This window comes from Neofelis nebulosa, chromosome 1 (assembly GCF_028018385.1).
Source record: "Neofelis nebulosa isolate mNeoNeb1 chromosome 1, mNeoNeb1.pri, whole genome shotgun sequence".
Classification (NCBI taxonomy): Eukaryota; Metazoa; Chordata; class Mammalia; order Carnivora; family Felidae; genus Neofelis; species Neofelis nebulosa.
In genome coordinates, this window is record NC_080782.1 from 130,549,728 (window position 1) to 130,570,223 (window position 20,496).

Below are 20,496 nucleotides of genomic sequence, written 5' to 3' on the forward strand. Positions count from 1 at the left end.
TATATTGTAACCGTGTTTAATCTTTTGAGGAACTACCTCATGTTTTTCCAAAGTGGTTGCTACATTTTATATTTCCACCAGCAGTGTATGAGCCTTGCAGTTTCTTCAAATCCTGGCCAAGTTGTTATTACCCTTCTAGATATTTTAAGTGGGTGTGAAGTGGTTTGCCCTTGTGATTTTGATATTAATTTCCCTGATGGCTAGTAATGTTGAGACTCTTTTTATGGGCTTCTAGGGCCTTTGTGTATCTTATCTGGAGAGATATCTGTTAGATATTTTGCTGATTTTTAATGTTTATTTATTTTTGAGAGAAAGATAGAGTGCAAGTGGGGGAGGTGCAGAGAGAGACAGAGACACAGAATCTGAAGCAGGCTCCAGGCTCTGAGCTGTCAGCACAGAGCACAATGCAGGGCTCAAACTCTTGAACTGTGAGATCATGACCTGAGTGAAGTTGGACTCTTAACCGACTGAGCCACCCAGGTATCCCATATTTTGCTGATTTTTAAATTGGGTTGTCTTTTTATTATTCATCGGAGTTTTTTGTATACCTTAGAGTGTAGTCCCTTGTCTGATGTATGATTTGCAAAAATGTTCTCCCATTCTGTGGGTTGTCTTTTTTGCTATCTTGATGGTGTTTTTTAAAGCCCAAAAATCTTTTAATTTTGATGAAGTCCAGTTTATCTTTTGTTGTTGTTTTTGTTTGTGTTTTTGATGTCATATCTAAGAAACCAGTGCACAGTTCAAAGTAATGAAGATTGACATCTATATTTTCTTATATGAATTTATAGTTTTACCTCTTATATTTAGGTTTTTGATCATTTTGAGTTAATTTTTATATTTGGTGTGAGATAAGTGTCCAACTTCATTATTTTGCATGTGCGTATCCAGTTGTCCCTGCACCATTTGTTGAGAAGACTGTTCTTTGCCCATTGAATCATGTTGGCACCCTATGGAAAATAAATTGACCATAAATGCGAGGGATTTTTGTGTACTCTTGCGTTCTTTTTCACTGACCTGTCTGTTCTTATGGCAGTGTCACACTGTCTTGATTACTATAGTTGTGTAGTAAATTTTGAAATCAGGGAAGTGTGAGTTCTCTAGACCTGTGTATATGTGTGTGTGTGGTTGCTCAAGGGTTTACAACATCATATACCACAATTATTTTAAAACAGTGTGTCATTTCACATACGGGTTAGTTGCCTTGCAACAGTTTAACTTCATTTCCCTCTTTTTATTCTTTCTGCTTTTATAATACATGTTGCTTAGCTATATGTTATAAACTTCACAATACATTATTATTTCCTACATTTTAAACAGCTGAGTATGGGGGCGCCTGGGTGGCTCAGTCGGTTAACCGTCCGACTTCGGCTCAGGTCACGATCTCGCGGTCCGTGAGTTCGAGCCCCGCGTCGGGCTCTGTGCTGACAGCTCAGAGCCTGGAGTCTGCTTCAGATTCTGTGTCTCCCTCTCGTTCTGACCCTCCCCCATTCATGCTCTGTCTCTCTCTGTCTCAAAAATAAAATAAAACATTAAAAAAAAATTTTAAACAGCTGAGTATGTTAAATGATTTTTTTAAGGATTAATGATAGCAATATACAGCACATATTTTAAATTAAATTTTATATTTTGACTTACATGTAAACCTGTGAAACCATCATCATAGTACAGTTAATAGATCAGTTACCCTCAAATGTTTCTCTTTAAATTTTTTTAATTTTAATTTTAGTTTATTTATTCATTTAAAAAATGTTTATATTTATTTTTGAAAGAGGGAGTACACAAGCAGGGGAGGGACAGAGTGAGAGAGGGAGACACAGAATCCGAAGCTGACTCCAGGCTCCAAGCTTTCAACACGAGTCTGACGTGGGGCTTGAACCCACGAGCCATGAGATCACGACCTGAGACAAAGTGGGATGCTCAACTGACTGGGCCACCCACGCACCCCTAAATTTTTCTTTTAATTCCAGTATAATTAACATAGGATTATGTTAGTTTCAGACGTACCATATAGTAATTCAACAATTCTTTACATTACTCAGTGCTCATTATGGTAAGTCTGCTCTTAATCCCTTTCACCTATTTCACCCATCCTCCTACCCATCCCACCTCTAGTAAGCATCTGTTCTCCATATTTAAGAGTCTGGGGTTTTTTTGTCTGTCCTTTCTTTGTTCATTTGTTTTCTTAAATTACAAATATGAGTGAAATCATATGGTATTTTATATTTCTCTGACTGACTTTATTACCATTATACTCTCTAGATCCAGCCATGTTGTTCACATGGCAAGATTTCATTCTTTTTTATGGCTGTGTAATATTCCATTGTATGTATATACCATCTGTTCTTTATCCATTCATCTATTGATGGATACTTGGGCCGCTTCCATGATTTGGCTGTTGGAAGTAATGCTGCAGTATACATGGGGGTTGTGTATCTTTTTGAATTAATGTTTTTGTACTCTGGGTAAATACCCAGTAGTGTGATTACTGAATCGTAGGGTAGTTCTTTTTTTAATTTTTTGAGGAACCTTCATATTCTTCCCACAGTCTCTGCACCAGTTTGCATTCCCACCAACAGTACACAAGAGTTCCCTTTTCTCCATATTCTCACCATGTGTTTCTTGTGTTTTTCACTACCACCCCTGGGACTGGCTCCTGTCTACCCCAGGCATGCACACACATGGCGGCAGCTCAGTCTGGAGAAAGTCTTTTGAAACCTCCGATTTTTAGCTCCTAAGGCTGTTTGCAAAGTAAAACTGGTGCTCTCTGTATTTCTCTTTCCCCAGTCCCTAGTCTGGAGAGGTTTTTCTCTTGTCCTAACAGTACTGCAATCCACATCTTCTCTTTCTCTCCCTTTTTTCTCTCCACTCAGGGGGATCCCTCCCCTCCATGCCCACGTTGTTTTATCTCCCCCATTTCGCATATACGCACATCTGTCCCGCCAAGCTGTCTCCATCTACCTGTGGAGATTTTTCTGTCACTCCACAGACTGATTTCATGGGTGTTCCAAGTGTTCTGACCTCAGTACTGCTGTGTTTGAGGGATGAGGGCAATCCTGGTCCCCCTCATTCTCTGCCATCTTAACTCTTGTGTTTTGGATTTTAGCCATTCTGACAGGTGTGGGATGATATCTCATTGTGGTTTTGGTTTGCATTTAACTGATGATGATTGATGTTGAGCATCTTTTCATGTGTCTGTGGGCTATCTGTATGTCTTCTTTGAAGAAATGTATGTTCCTGTCTTTTGTCCATTTTTTAATTGGATTATTTGCTTTTTGATGTTGAGTTGTATAAGTTTTTTATATATTTTGGATACTAATCCCTTATTAGATATGTCATTTGCAGATGTCTTCTCCCATTCAGTAGGTTGTCTTTTTGTTTTGTTGATTGCTTCCTCTGCTTTGCAGTTTTTTATTTTGATATAGTCCTAGTAGTTTATTTTTACTTTTGTTGCCCTTGCCTTAGGAGACATATCTAGAAAAATGTTGTGACTGACAGAGTCAGGGATATTACTGCCTGTGTTCTCTTCTTGGGTTTTTATGGTTTCAGGTCTCACATTTAGGGCTTTAATCCATTTTGAGTTTATTTAAAATACACAAAATTGGTGTGAAAGTGGTCCAATTTCATTCTTTTGCATGTAGCTGTCCAGTTTTGCCAGCACCATTTGTTGATGAGACTTTTTTCCCATTGCATATTCTTGGATCCTTCATTGTAGATTAATTAACCATATAATCATGGGTTTATTTCTGGGTTCTTTATTCTGTTCCATTGACCTATGTGCCTTTTTTTGTGCCAGTGCCACACTGTCTTGATTACTACAGCTTTGTAGTGTATCTTGAAACCTGGGGTTGTGATACCTCTAGTTTTGGTCTTTTTCAAGATTGTTGTGGCTGTTTGGGGTCTTTTGTAGTTCCATACAAATTTTAGGATTATTTGTTTTAGTTCTGTGAAAATGCTATCAGTATTTTAATAGGAATTGCATTCAGTTTGTAGATTGCTTTGGATAGTATGGATATTTTAACAGTATTTGTTCTCTGAATCCGTGATCATGGAATATCTTACCATTTGTTGGTGTTGTCTTTCCTCAGTGTTTTGTAGTTTTCAGAGTACATGTCTTTCATCTCCTTGGTTAAGTTTACTCCTAGGTATTTTATTATTTTTGGTGCAACTGTAAATGGAATTGTTTTCTTAATTTCTCTTCCTGCGACTTTGTTATTAATGTATAGAAATGCAACAGATTTCTGTGTATTGATTTTGTATCCTGTGATCTTACTGAATTAATTTATCAGATCTAGTAGTTTTTTTGGTGGAGTCTTAGGGTTTTCTGTATATCATGTCATCCTGCAAATGATGAAAGTTTTAATTCTTCCTTACCAATTTGGATATGTTTTATTTCTTTTTCTTGTCTGATTGCTGTGGCTAGGACTTCTAGTACTCTGTCAAATGAAAGTGGTGAGGGGGGACATCTCTGTCTTGTTCCTGATCTTAGGGGAAAAACTTTGTTTTTAAAAGTTACCATTGAGTATGGTAGCCAATTTGACAATAAATTTTATATTAAAAAAATAATAAAGGACCACAACACAGGTTAAAAAAAAAACAAAACTTACCATTGAGGGTGATGTTAGCTGGGGTTTTTCCTATATGGCCATTATGTTGAGGTATGCCCCCCTTAAGCCTGCTTTGTAGAAGATATTTTAACTGTGCTTTTTATTTCTTTTTTTAAATGTTTATTTCTTTATCTTGAGAGAGAGAGTGATCACAAGTGAGCGAGGGGCAGAGAGAGAGGGAAGGGATTGAATCCCAAGCAGGCTTCCCTCTGTCAGTGCAGAGTCCAACATGGGGCTTGATCTCATGAACCGTGAGATCATGACTTGAGCCAAAATCAAGAGTTGGACACTTAACTGATTGAGCCACCCAGGCACCCCTGCAGAAGATTTTTACCATGAATGGATGTTGTACTTTGTCAAATGCTTTTTCTGAATCTGTTGAAATGATCATATGGTTTTTATCCTTTGTTTTGTTGCTACACCCCAAAGGTTTACTTATGATCCTTTACAATGTTCTCTTCCTTGTACTCTCTCTACCCTTCCCATCCCTAGTCAAACACTAATCTGATTTCTGTTGCTATACATTAGTTTGCATTTTTGAGAATTGTACATAAATAGAATAATAATATATGTACTCTTTTTGGCTCTGGTTTCTTTCAGCACAGTTATTTTGAGATTCATCCATAGTATTGCATATGAAAATCATTATTTTTTATTGCTAAGTAGTGTTCACGTCTTATAATTTTACCAGTTTGTTTACCCTTTCATCTACTGATGGACATTTGGGCTATTTCTGGTTTTTAGTTAAAAATAAAGCTGCTGTAAAAATTTGTGTACAAATCTTTATATGGGCACATGCTTTTATTTCTCATCAGTAAATACCTTTTAGTAGATGGTTAATATACATTTAACTTTTAAGAATAGCTCATAATGTTTTCCAAAATGATTGAACCATATTGTATTCCTACTAGCAATATATGAGAGTTTCAGTTGCTCCCCATATTTAACCAATGCTTGTTATGGCCAGTCTTTTTAAATTTTAGGCCTTTTAGTAATTATGTAGGAGTGCCGCCTCATTGTGGTTTTAATTTATATTTCTCTAGTGACAAATGATATTGAGCACCTTTTCATGTACTTATTTGTCATTTGTATATCTTCCTTGGTGCACTTTAAAAAACTTTTGCCCATCTTTTATTGGATGTTGTCCTCTTCTTAGTGAGTTTGAGAGTGTTTTCTGTTTTCTGGCTTCAAGTCCATTATCGGATAAGAGATTTGTGTCAAAATCCCTCCAACCCCAGTAAGTAGCTTCCTTTTTCATTCTCTTAACTATATCTTTTGAAGAGGAGAAGTTGCTAGTATTGATGAGTTCCAATTCATGAGTTTCTTAGTTTACAGATCATGTTTTTTGGTGTCTAAGAAATTTTCCCTAACTCACATTCTCCTATGTATTTTTTTAAACTTCTTATAGTTTTGGGCTTTACATTTAGGTCTGTGATTCATTTTAAAGTAGTTTTTGTACATGGTACAGGTATGGAGGAAAGTTTATTTTTTGTGTATAGTTGTCCATTTTCATCATCAGTGTTTAAAAAACTTGTTTCTCTGCATGGAATTGCCTTAGCACTTGCACTTAACTATATATGTGGTGCATTTCTGACTGTATTCTATTTCATTAATCTCTTTGTCTATCATGATATCAGTACCAACCTGTCTTGATTATCTGACGTGAATAATATAAAGCGATAGTGATGTAAATCCTCCAATCATATTACCATTTTTCAAAATTATTTTGATTTTTCAAGGTCCTTTCATTTTAGTATGAATTTTACAACCACCCTGTTATTTTCAGCATAAAAGCCTTCTAGGGTTTTGATAGAGATTGCATTGGGTTTATGAATCAGCTGGGGAGAATTGCCATCTTAACAGTATTGAGTCTTCTGGCCCATAGCACTTATCTTCTTCTCTATTTACCTAGGTATAATTTAATTTGTTGTTATTTTATAGTTTTCAATATCTAGGTGTTCCACACTTTCTATCAGAGTTACCTCTAAGCATTTCATTTTTTAGTACTATTATAAATGGTATTTTGTTTAAAAATGTTCAATATATGTGGGGCCCCTGGGTGACTCAGTTGGTTAAGTATCCGACTCTTGGTTTTTGCTCAGGTCATGATCTCACAGTTTGTGGATTCGATCCTTGTGTCAGGCTCTGCGTTGACAGCAAGGACCCTGCTTGTGGTTCTCTCTCTCCCCTTCTCTCTTTGCCCCTCCCCTGCTCATCTGTCTCTCTCAAAATAAATAAACTTAAAAAAAAATTTTTTTAAGTTTATATACTTATTTGTCTTTTAATGTTTATTTTTGAGAGAGAGAGAGAGACAGAGCATGAGTGGGGGAGGGGCAGAGAGAGACAAAGGCAAAAAATCTGAAGCAGGCTCTAGGCTCTAAGCTTTCAGCACAGAGCCCAAAGTGGGACTTGAACTCACAGACTGTGAGATCATGACCTGGGCTGAAGTCGAATACTTAACTGACTGAGCCACCCAAGCACCCCAAAATAAATACACTTAAAACAAAAACTTGGAAATTTTTTTTCAGTATCTGCTTTCCCTGGCTAGTTTATAAAGATACATTTCATTTATTATTTTATTTTTTATATTGAAACCTTGATGAATGTATTTAGTTCTAGTAGCATTTTTGTAGCTACCATAGAATTTTTATTTAGACAATCATGTCATGTGTGAATAAAGGGTGTTGTTACAACTTTAGTTTCAAACCAGATGCCTCATTTCTTATTCTTGCTTTATTGCGCTGGCTAGAACCTTTAATAAAGTGTTGACTGGAAGTGGTTAGAGTAAACATTCTTGCCTTGTTTTTCATTATAGAGGGGAAAGTATTCAGTCTTTCATCATTAAGTATGATTTTAGCTGTGGAATTTTCACAGATGTCATTTATTAAATTGAGGAGGTTCCCTTCTATTCACATTTGCCTGAGTGTTCTTATCAGTAGTGCATTTTGGATTTTGTTGAATGCTTTCTTTGAATCTATTGATGTAATCATATGATTTTCCTTTTTGGTTTGTGATATGGTAAATTACATTGATTAATTTTATTTTTTTTTTTAAATTTTTTTTTTCTTTTTCAACGTTTTTTATTTATTTTTGGGACAGAGAGAGACAGAGCATGAACGGGGGAGGGGCAGAGAGAGAGGGAGACACAGAATCAGAAACAGGCTCCAGGCTCCGAGCCATCAGCCCAGAGCCTGACGCGGGGCTCGAACTCACGGACCGCGAGATCGTGACCTGGCTGAAGTCGGACGCTTAACCGACTGCGCCACCCAGGCGCCCCAACATTGATTAATTTTAAAAATTTAAACCAGTATTGCCTTCCTGGTAGAAACTTCACTTGGTTATTATATATTACCTGTTTTATATGTCGATTTGATTTTCAAAAAATTTTAAAAAATTTTTACAAAAAAAATTTACATCTATGTTTTTGGTCTGTCATTTTATTTTCTTATTATGTCTTTGCTGGGTTTTGGTATCAGAGTAATGCCAGCCTTATAGAATGAGATGGGACATAACTCCCTCCTCTATTTTCTGGAATAGTTTGTATAGAATTGGTATTATTTCTTCCTTACATGTTTGTTAGAATTCACCAGTGAAACCCTTTGAGTTTTGGGTTTTGTTTATAGTATAGTGTTTAACTCAATATTATATTTACTAATAGATCTAGGGCTATTCATATTATCTGTTTCTCTTGAATGTGTTTTGGTAGTTTGTATTTTTTCAAGCAACTTGTTCAGTTTATCTGTTGATCATGAAAGTTGTTAAATTTATTGGTATAAAGTTTTTGATTTTTGATGATATTTCTTTATTATAATTTTTATATCTCTTATGATGCCACTTCTCTTATTCCTGTTATTGGTAATTTGATTCTTCTATTTTTCTTCTGGCTTGAGGTTTTTCAGTTGTATTGATCTTCTAAAAATCTGCTTTTTCTCCTTCATTGGTTTTGGTTTTTGTTGCATTGATTTCCATTGTCATCTGTATTACTTTCTTGTTCTGCTTTCATTTTATTTTATTTATACTTCTTTTAAAAAATATTCTTAAAGAGGATGCTAAGGTTATTGATGTGAGATCTTTCTTACTTTATAATGCACGCTGTTAGTGCTATAAATTTCTCTCTATGTAACATTTTATTTGCGTCCCACAAATTCTGAAATGTGTTTTCAGTTTTATTCAGGTCAAAATGTGTTCTGATTTCCTTTTTGATTTCTTCTTTATTCCGTGGATTATTTTGAAGTGTCATTTTGTTTTTGAATATTTGGAGATTTTGCTGTATATTTTCTGTTAAAGAATATATTCTGTTACTTGTGGCTTAATTCCATTTTGGTCAGAGAACGTGCTTTGTGTGACTGGAATCCTTTTACATTTATTATAATTTATATATAATTTATATATATAATATATATATTCTTTTAGCAAATGTTTGTGTACATTTGAATATATATTTTGCTGTTGTTCATTGGAGTGTTTTGTAAATGTCAATATCAAGTTGGTTTATAGTATTCAGTTTTCTATTTTCTTACTCATTTTAATTCTACTTGTTCTATCAGTTATTGAGACTTATAGTTAATCTCCAATAAGTTTGAGTTTATGATTTTGAATTTTCTCTTGTTCCTTTCTTCATATTTTTTTTTTTTTTAACATTTATTTATTTTTGGGACAGAGAGAGACAGAGCGTGAACGGGGGAGGGGCAGAGAGAGAGGGAGACACAGAATCGGAAACAGGCTCCAGGCTCTGAGCCATCAGCCCAGAGCCCGACGCGGGGCTCGAACTCACGGACCGCGAGATCGTGACCTGGCTGAAGTTGGACGCCCAACCGACTGCGCCACCCAGGCGCCCCCCTTTCTTCATATTTTTAAGAAGTTTTTTTTTTTAGGTGCATAAACATTTGGGATTGTTATTAATTCTACATGAATGATAACCTTTATCGTTAGGAACTGACTCTTTTTAATTCTTACGATAATCTTTGCTATAAAATTTACTTTGATATTAATATAACCAGTGTAGCTTATTTTTTTAATAATTTTTTTTAACATTTATTTCTTTTTGAGAGAAAGAGAGTGTGTGCGAAGGGGAGGGGCAGAGAGACAGAAGATGCAAAGCAGGCTCCATACTTTGAGTGCAGAGCCAGACACGGGGCTGAAACTCATAAACCCACCGTGAGATCATTACCTGAGCCAAAAATCAAGAGTCAGCCACTTAATCTACTACTGAGCCACCCAGGTGCCCCTGGAGGACTCCCTTGTAACATTTTTTTTTTAATTTTTTAAAATGTTTTTATTTATGTTTGAGACAGAGACAGAGCTTGAGCAGGGGAGGGGCAGAGAGAGAGGGAGACACAGAATCTGAAGCAGGTTGCAGGCTCTGAACTGTCAGCACAGAGCCCGACACAGGGCTCGAACTCACGGAGTGTCAGATCATGACCTGAGCTGAAGTCGGACGCTTTACCGACTGAGCCACCCAGGCGCCCCTTAACATTTCTTTTAATGCTTGTCTGCTTGTGATAGATGAATGCTTTCAGCTTTTGTGTATCTGACATTTTTATTTTACCTTTTTTCTTCAGGTATTTTTGCTGATTATAGAATGCTAGGTTATAACTGTTGTCTGTTGTCTTCTGGATTGCATTGTATATGAGATACCCTTTATTGCCTTTTTTCTTTGTATATAAGGTGTCTTTTTTTTCCTTCTGGCTGCTTTTAAGATTCTTTTTGTCTCTATCACTGATTTTAAGCTCTTCACTTTTGAGTTGTCTTGGGTCTTTTCATCTTTTTTTTTTTTGTGCTCGGGGGTGACTTTTAGCTTCTTGAAACTTTGGGTTTATAGTTTTTATTACATTTGGGAAATTTTTGCCATTATTTTCTCAAGATACTTCTCTGTACTCCCTCTTCCCCTTTTCTCCTTCACTTCTAGGACTCCATTTACATATATATTAGGCCTCTTGAAGTTGTTCCATAGCTCATGAATGCACTGTTCATTTTTTAAAATCTTTTATCTTTTGTTGTTTCATTTATGGGTAGTTTCTATTGCTAAATCTTCAGTTTCAGTAATCTTTTGTTCTGTAGTGTCTAATCTGTTGTTAATCCCATTTAACATATTTTTGATCTCAGACATTATGGCTTTCATGTCTATAGATTTGATGTTTATGTGTTTATTTGTCAAGCATATATTTATTAAGTTCTTACTATGTTCCAGGTATGAGATTTGACAATGTATTTTTTTAATTGCTGATATAAACACTTTTAGTTAGAAAGCTGAGGGTAAAAGAATGATTTCAGAGGCCCAAAAGATATTGGAGATGATGAACATATAAAAGATTTTCTTTTGACACATTGTAAAAGGGAGCAGGGAAATGTGATGGTGCCAGGAAGGGTATAGTGATGTTGTCAGGTGAGTATTTTTATAAGATAAGGATTTTTTATATATCATATATATCATCTGTGCTGATCATGATGTTTTAGTAAAAAAGGAAAAACAAATGATACATGGGAAAGACAGCCGGTAACCTTAAGAAGTCTCCATTAGAGAGGTTGAGATTCAGTGCTGTGATGGAGGATATTAGCTTTAGAATAGAGCACAGTTAGGTCTTTCTTTATCATAGGAAGGAAAGCAGATTAGATGGGTGTAGTTGGAATTAGGTTGGTAGATTTTCCAATGATAGTTTGAAGCATACTAAAGCTTTTGACTGACCTTGCACATATTTACTATATGTTTGAAACACTACCTGGCAGTATTATAGATAGTACTTCAGAGGTATAGCATTGAATCTTTTTTTTTTTTTTTAAGTTTATTTTATTGATAGAGAGAGAGGATGTGAGCTGGGAGAGACAGAGAGGAGAGAGAATCTCAAGCAGGCTCTGCACTTTCAGCATGAGGTGGACACGGGGCTCGAACTTACGAACCATGAGATCATGACCTGGCCAAGATCAAGAGTCTGTCGCTCAACCGACTGAGCCACCCGGGCGTCCCTAGCATTGAATCATTGAGATGTTACCCTTGTTCTAACTAAGATTGGTATTTAACAAACACAATTAGAATAGTATGTGCCAATGCCTAGAATAGTTCCTGACATATATAGCCATTCAGTAAATGTTTGTTTACTGGATTTGGATATAAATACTCAGGTAATGTGTTTGAAATAACTTCACTTAGCTACTTAGTGATGACTGCTTTGGTTGAGTTGCTTTTATAAGTCAGGTTTTGCTTTTTTATAGTTCATCTCAGTCTCTGAATTTTTAATGAATACACCTTTGTGTATAAAACAGTTTAAAGCTTCCTACATAACTTTAATAGTTAGTTATTCATTCTTTGTGTGTTAACCATATGAACTGGGTCCACCGAGAGGACAGAAAAGGGAGAAAGTTTTGATACTTATGGAATTTGGAGATGGCATCCTAAGGATGATGGCACCAACTGGGCTTTAAAGGAGAAGTATAAGGGTGCTAGAAGCACAGGAAGGTAAGGAGCACCCAAGAGGGCAGATTTCACACTCATTAACAGATGTGAAAGAGCAGTTCACATGTGGCTAGTGGTAGAGGAGAAGTTGAGTTTAGGAACATATTTGGAGAGCTGATTTATTAAATCCTTATCATTCACTTAAACATCCTTGATCTGTGCCATTTAAAAACAGCACAACAAATAAATCCCTCTATTCCATGTTATTCTCCATCCAGTCCTCCTCTTTAGAGTTAAACTTACTTAAAAAGTGGTTCAAATTTGCTGTCTGTATGCTTTCCTTCACTTACTCCTCAACCTAGTCTGATCTTGCTTTTACACCTCACCAAAACCATTTTCATTATGACCACTAGTGGCCCATTTTGTAAATCCAGTTAATGTTCTTTATTTCTTTATTTTCATAGGGTTCTCATGAGCATTAAATATTGTTTTAGCCTATGGGGCGCCTGGATGGCTCAGTCGGTTAAGCATCTGTCTTCGACTCAGGTCATGATCTCATGGTTGGTAGGTTCGAGCGCCATGTTGGGCTCTGTGCTAACAGCTCAGAGCCTGGAGCCTGCTTCAGATTCTGTGTTTCCCTCTTTATCTGCCCCTCCCCACCTCGTGCTTTGTCTTTCTCTGTCTCCCCAAAATAAATAAACTTAAAATAATTTTTTAAATAAAAAAAATACTGTTTTAGCCTATTTCCTCCTTATCTCCCACTGTACGTTGCTCATCCAGAGTTACTTTGCTTCTCTGGCTTCTCCTTTTTCTCCTCTGTCTTTGTCTCTACCATTACGTTTTCCTGGCATTGTGCTTGGTGCTATACGAGAATACAAAAGAAGAAATGTGTTTTGCCTCAAGCTGCCCAATATTCCGTTGTGAAAACAAAGTAATAAAAAGAATGAAAAAATTCATATTAGTGTTTAAGTGCATGCACAGTTACCCACTCCATGCTTAGACCTAGATTGTCTTCTCTTTGTACCCTGTTCCTCTTCACATCGGTGTTCCACATATTTTTATCTTCATGACAATTTTTATCTTAATTCCAGACTGTATTTGAATTCCAGATACATACATCTAGTTACATACATGACACTTCTTAGATGTTGAGTTTCAGGTGCCTTTGAGACATCTTCCAGGGAGAACTTATGATTCTCCCTGCTAGTTCAAACCGAAAGGAAAGGAAAGAGGAAACAAGCATGATCCTCTTCCTGTTTCCTGTCTTAGTGAAGCTAGGAAAGCCTTGTTAGAATTATGCTTGGCACGTCCTTCCCTGTCACACCCTCTAAACTATCACCAAGTCCTAATGATTTTGCCTCCTTTAATGTATTTTAGTTCCATTCATTTTTCTCCATCTTTATTCTTGCCACTGTGGTAAGTCAGTGGTCTTCAGAGTGAAAAGCATTTGCTCCAACATTGTGTGTATATTGGAGATTGGGGACTGGGGAGAAGGGGATGAAAATTTTATAGTTGTTTTTAGTCCTAAATTTCTCTATTTTTAAGTCTACAAAAACAAAATCAAAGTAGTATTGCTTCTCTTGATCTGAATGGCAGTTAGTCACATTTTATTTCCGAGGTATTCCGAGAGAAGTTTAGGTTTTCTCATTATGGAAAAGTTGATAGACTTGCTCTCCTTTATTTGCTCTTACTGGCTCTACTATATTACAGTTTTAAATGTGCATAGTTAAGGTGATTTACACGGTATATTAACTGGTTTTAATTCATCTAATCTTCACTAATGCACAAGTGGCTTAAAAGATATACCTGCAGTGAAAGTGCTGAGTGAAAATAACAGTGAGATGCATTTGTGAGCAAACAAGAACATGACAGAGCTGAGATTTATCTTCTTCTGGTATGAACTCTTTATCTACCGCTGTACAAAGTAGAAACAAAGAAGCCATAAACAGAAAAGAAAGAAACATCGGATTATCAACAGTAGTTTGAATATGCATTTATATCATTAATCTTGCTTTTCAGTGTATAACATACCTTCAGATAGTTGCTAATGAAACTATGAAAGCATCATGGTTCATACTCACTGGTATTTTGAGTTGTGTAATAATTCAATTCAGTCCTTAAACATCCAGGTTTAGTAAAATTGTATTATAAACCTATTTTGAGGTTTTTCCCAGTGTTCTATATCTTTGTCCAAAACCTTGGTCTTTCTGCTCTAGTTAAAAATGGCTGAAATCCAATAAAGAGCAAATCTACTAAAAGGCACTTCTTTGTCAGGAAACACTGTTGAGGCAGGTTTAGAAAGCAAAGCTCAAAATTCAAGAAATAAATATTAGAATAAATCATTCAGTGTACAAAGTTAGCTCTATAGAGATGGGTGGAAGTGCCAGTGATTCTAGTCGTCTTTTTGTTAGATTCTTTTCCAGTTATTAAATTACTTGAAGAGCTACTTTTTTGTGCATCAAAGAAAGATATAACAGAGACAGTATAAATCCTGAAGTATAATGTAAATAATTTATCTCCCTCCCTCCTCCTTTTTTAATGGGGCATAAAGTACTCCCGAATCTTTTACACTAACACAGAAGCTTGTATTTTTTGCACTAACAAAAAAATTCACTGGTTGTTTCATGACATAAGTTACCTCACATAAAAATGAGTTATACCCCTTCCCCCAGCCTCCTTCCTCGGCCTGCATCTCTCCCTCCTGCAAGTCCCCAGTTTAAAAAAAAAATTTTTTTTTTTTTTTTTACAGTTATTTATTTTTGAGAGACAGGACACAAGTCGGGGAGGGGCAGAGAGAGAATGAGACACAGAATCCAAATAGGCTCCAGGCTCTAACTGTCAGCACAGAGACTGACACGGGGCTCAAATTCACAAACCGTGAGATCATGACCTGAGCCAAAGTCGGATGCTCAACCGACTGAGCCACCCAGGCACCCCTCAGATTTTACTAAACAGATGTGGTTTATGTGTATTAAATGTTCTATAATATAATCTATAAAGCCTGCGTGCTATATGATCTAGGTTTTCATGTCTTGAGTCTCATTTCTCTTGAGTCTCATTTCTCACTACCCTTCTGTACTTTTTCCTCTTGTGGACTGCCTTTAAGTCCTTTACACTACCAGTGCTCCCTATCTTTTCTGGCCTTTACATGCTGTTCTCTCTACCCTGTACACTTACCTTTCCCAGTTTACTTCCTACCTACACTTCACATCCCAACCTGAATGGTACTTGCTCAGAGAAGCCTTTGTTCATTTTCCTGGCTAGATCTGTGTGTGTGTCTCTCTCTCTCTCTTTCTCCCTTTCTCACATTCATTCACATGCTCTCTCTCTCTCTCTCTCTCTCTCTCTCCCACACACACACACAATTATAAGCTCTTAGATAATACTGTGTATGTTATTTACCTTTCATTGCACTTCTTACAATTGCCATTTTACCTTTATTTACATGAATAGTTGCAGAGATAGTCATTAACATTTTTCAGAAAAGTGTTAAGCTCCATGAGTAGAAGGCCTTTGTGTGTTTTGCCTCTTCACTTTGTTTTCCAGTACTTGGACATATGAATGGATATCGTGTGTGTCAAAGAGTTTGGGTTTAATCCCTAGGAAAAACAGAGCCATTGAAAGCCCTACGAAAAAAAGTAGTGATGACTCATACTAGGGTTTGGGCTTCAGAAAGGTTGACTGGAGACTATAGTTGAGTGAAGGAGAAAGATTAGAGCTAGAAAGTTCCATTAAATGGCCTTTGTAGATGAAAAAATGTGAGGACCTGAAGTCTTTGCAGCATAGATGAAGATGAGATGGTGTGCATTTAGTAGATGTTATGGGGACAGAATCCACTAGACTTTGAAGACCAGTAGACTGACTATTGTCAGAGGTGTTAGGGAAAGGAGTGAGAGATTACTTGAAAGTTTGGGCTATTAACATTTAGGCTCTTTACCAGGTAAATGAGTATAAGATAATTGGCAATTGAAAGCGGTGGAGGATTATTTGTATCTGCAACATAATTCACAGGAGTGACCTTGGTCACTGCTCTATTGGCAGGTTTTTTAGTAGCTTTATTGAAATATAATCCACATGCCATGCTTTTCTCCCATTTAAAGTGTACAATTAAATGGTTTTGAATATATTTACAGACTTACGGAGCCATCAAAACGGTGAATTTTAGAGCATTTTGATCATCTCAAAAAGAAACGCCCTGTTTATCTATTACCACTTCCCTCTGTCTCCTTCTCAGCCCTATGAAACCACTCATCTACTCTGTCTCCATAGATTTCCTTTTTTCTGAACATTTCATGTAAATGGAATCATACCATATGTGGTCTTTTGCAGGATTCTTTAACTTAGGATAATGTTTTCAAGGTTCTTCCAAGTTATAGAATATATCAGTACTTCATTTCTGTTTGTGGCCAAATATTCCATTGTATGGTTATATATCACATTTTACTTATAAACTCATCAGCTGATGAACATTTGAGTTGTTTTAAGCTTCGGGCTTTTGTGAATAATGGTGCTGTAAACATTTGTGTAGAAGTTTCTGGGTGGACATAATGTTTCTTTTCACTTGGTTATATACCTAGGAGTAGAATTGCAAAGTCAAATGGCAACTGTATGCTTCATCATTTGAGGAACTTCCAGAATGTTTTCCAAAGCTAGCTGAGCCAGTTTACATTCCTACTAGGCTTTCATTTTTCTCTGCATCCTTGTCGATACTTGCTGTTATCTGTTTTTGATCCTAGTCATCCTAGTAGGTGTGAAGTATTACCTTATTGTGGGTTTGATTTGCATTTTCCCCATGAGAAACGATGTCAGACAACATGTTTTCATGTGCTTATTGACCATTTGTATGTGCTTATTAACCATTTTTATATCTTCCTTGTAGAATTGTCTGTTCAGATGCTTTGCACATTTTTTTCATTGGGCTGTCTTTTTATCATTGAATTGTAAGAGCTCTTTATATATTGTAGATAGCAGTCTCTTATCAGATACATAATTGGCAGATATTTTCTCCCATTCTGTGGGTTGTTTTTTTACTTTCTTGATAGAGTTGTCCTTTGAAGTACAAAAGTTTTTAATTTTGCTGAAATCCAATTTCTTTATTTGTTTCTTTTGTGTTTTTGATGTTTTTGGTGTCGTATGTAAGAGTTCTTTGCCAAATCCAAGGTCATTAAGATTTGGCTCTAAGTTTTCTAAGAGTTTTGTAGTTTGAGCTCTTACATTTAGTTCTTTGATCCATTTTGAGTTATTTTTTTTTATATTGGCTAAGGTAAGCATCCAACTTCATTTTTTTGCTTATGGCTAGTCCATTGTCCTAACACCATTTGTTGAAAAGACTGTCATTTCCCTTATAGATGGTCTTGGAATACTTGTTGAAAATCATTTGACCATAGGTGTAGGTTTACAGTATTATTTTTAACAACAAAACTGTATTTTAGCACTCATACTATGTGGATTTCTCTTTCACAGGTAATTCTGTCATTAAAGCAAGATTTTGCTCATTTTTAAGTGGGCTTTTAGGGATGTTTGTGTAATTTTAATACATGTTGTGTTCCAAACACAATTAAACACAATTTTAATAATGTTGTGTTCCAAAGACTTAACCTAGAAAAATGCACAATTTCCATGTGTGAAAAAGGTTTTCTGATTATGAAAGTTGAGTTTGGAAAGGCATGTTTCTTTCACTGACAGTGAGATTTTGGCTTTCTTTTTACTACTGGTGCTTCCTGAGTGCCAGACATTGTACTAGTGTATGGCTTACAAAGTGGTATATGACAGTCTTTTCCTCAAGTTGCTAATTGTGTGTAAAGTATTGGGAGTGGGAAAAGCAAGGCAATATAGTGACATGTGAATGACCGTGTGAGGTTTTTAGTTCATAAAAGTGGTATCTTTTGAGTCTATATAGGTTGTACAGCTGTTTTTACTCTAGTGTAGGTTTTTAGTATTACTTTTTTTTTAATTAAACATTTTAAGACCAAGAATCTTAAATGGAAATAATTTGCTTTCCTGAAGCTCTAAATTATGATATGAGGACCATGGATGCTGCTGAAAAGAAATGAATAATAAAGGTAGACTATTAGGTAGCTTGATGTTTTTTGTGTTCAGCTCTGGGAGAGTTCATTACTGACCAGAACAATTGCTGAGGCTGATTAGATGGGATCATTAAATTCTTTGTGTTTTTTCTTTTATGCATTCTTAGGAACTCAACAGGATCTTTCATTGAATTAGCTGGAATTGAATAGTTTAGTTTAAAGCATTTTTTACTAATGAACCCTTCTCTTAATATCACTATATAATTTTGTGTCCCTTAGGAATCTCAGCAGTCCAATTTTGGCCCTGGAGAACAAAGTGAGTATTTTTTTTCTTCTTGGTTTTCATGTTAAGCTGTTAATTGAGCATTCATTTCTCATGGTCACATCATATATTGGTTTTATAATTCGTTCACGTGTCTTATCCCAGTTTTTATTATCTGAGTTTGTAATGAGTTATTATCCCAGTTTGTAATGAGTTAAACTGAATCTTGGTACATTTAAAAAATGAAAAATTATAGAGGCACCTGGGTGGCTCAGTCGTTGAGCATCCGGTTCTTGATTTCAGCTCAGGTCATGATCTCACAGTTCGTGGGATCGAACCCCACTTTAGGCTGTGCGCTGACAGCATGGATCCTGCTTAGGATTCTCTCTCTCCCCCCTCTCTCTGTGCCTCCCCCCAAAATAAATCAACATTTTTTAAAATGAAGAATTATAGATCATTGGAGATCAAATTGACTAAGTATTTCTTGAAGCAATAAGTTCAGAGTTCATGAATTCAGTTTGATGGACACCTCATAAACCCAAGAGCATTCCTCTCTCTTTCTCTATCTTTCATGAAGATAGTTGGTTCTGTGAGAGTTACACTATATGCAAGGGAAAGGGTCATTGTCACTTATTGTAGTTCTTCTCTGCCTACGTCTGTATTTATTCTTCCTGGGCCTTTAGGTCTGGGACGAAAATCTTCTGTGTGTTACAGAATCCCCCTCTACCTCCTGTCTTTTTGTTTCTGAGAAGAACTTGAGGGGTGATAGCCTTAGGGAATTTAAATGTGATCCCAAGAGATGATGGTTACGTGAATTAATGAGTGGTAAGGCCAGGAACCTTATGAATGTCTGGGCTTCCTCATATAGCTCTATAATAAAGTACATGGTTTTGCCAAGAACAGTAACTTCTTTAATAAGGTAGATTTACATTGGTAATCAGTTTTGGGATATAAAAATGTGGAACTTTTTTTTTTTTTTTTAATTTTTTTTTTCAACGTTTTTTATTTATTTTTGGGACAGAGAGAGACAGAGCATGAACGGGGGAGGGGCAGAGAGAGAGGGAGACACAGAATCGGAAACAGGCTCCAGGCTCTGAGCCATCAGCCCAGAGCCCGACGTGGGGCTCGAACTCACGGACCGCGAGATTGTGACCTGGCTGAAGTCGGACGCTTAGCCGACTGCGCCACCCAGGCGCCCCTAAAAATGTGGAACTTTTTGATGCTTAGTTTATTGTCTTTAGAGGTCTTAAAGCAAAGAGACGAAACTATGGAGAATATTCCTTTTTAATGTTAGCAAACTTTATTTGTATATCCACTTCTTGGTTTTACCTTAAACTATAGTTATAGGAATCTTTATCACTATTTAAAGATATGAAGAAAATAGCCGTAGGCCAGAAAGTTTACATTTTCTCTCTTAACAACTTTTCAAAATGTCTCCTCCTTAGTTCTGTCCTCCTCCCCCTATAACTCAGTATTGGCACATGAGATCATAAGTTGCACATACTCTTTATTACCTATATCTTTCACTTAATTTATTTTAGAGCTGTGTCTATATCGGTATAAATTCTTGCTCATTCTTTTAACATTAGCTCATTCTTTTTAACATTAAAATTGTGTATTTTATGATAATACCATCATTTATTTAACTATTCTCTTCTCGATAGATGTTTGTTTCCAGTTTTTGCTGTTACAAAACATATTACGATAAACATCTGTGTTTTAGTGTGTGTTTATGTATTTTTCCAGATATACCTGTAAGGAAAAATTTTTTTCATTATAATTGCTACGAAAGTGGATATGTGCATTTACAGTATCAGTAAAGATAATATTGCCAGATTGCCTGCCAAAAAGATTGTATGGGTTTATAGTTGGACAAGCAGCATTGGAGCTTACCTGTTTCCCCCAGTTATCTTGTATTATTGGACTCTAAAGTGTTGCCAGTTTGGTGGAGGAAGAATTCTAAATGTTTTGATTTACATTTCTTTGAGGGTATACTGATACATATTTTACAATCTAAATAGCCACACTGTAGTTGCTAATTTCTGCATTCTCTTTGTTCTAGAAAGATACAATCCTTCTTCTAAAACTTCAAATGGACACCAGTCTAAATCGTAAGTTTATTGCTTAATAAGTTTATCCGTTTTGCTAAAAGTCTATGTGTAGTGTCTGCATTCCAGAACACTTAGAAATGTGTCCTTAATCTTTTAAGGAAGG

At 36.1% G+C, this 20,496-nt stretch overlaps 1 protein-coding gene across 3 annotated transcripts in view; it reads left to right on the forward strand.

The window, feature by feature from the left end:
• Positions 1-20,496, forward strand: part of AFF4 (ALF transcription elongation factor 4) — a 97,838-nt gene that overhangs the window by 47,495 nt on the left and 29,847 nt on the right. For all 3 annotated transcript variants that reach the window (XM_058736485.1, XM_058736465.1, XM_058736475.1), the window contains 2 exons: positions 18,300-18,336; positions 20,345-20,393. In XM_058736485.1, the coding sequence (XP_058592468.1) occupies positions 18,300-18,336; positions 20,345-20,393 (86 nt within the window). The remainder of the gene's footprint in view (positions 1-18,299; positions 18,337-20,344; positions 20,394-20,496) is intronic.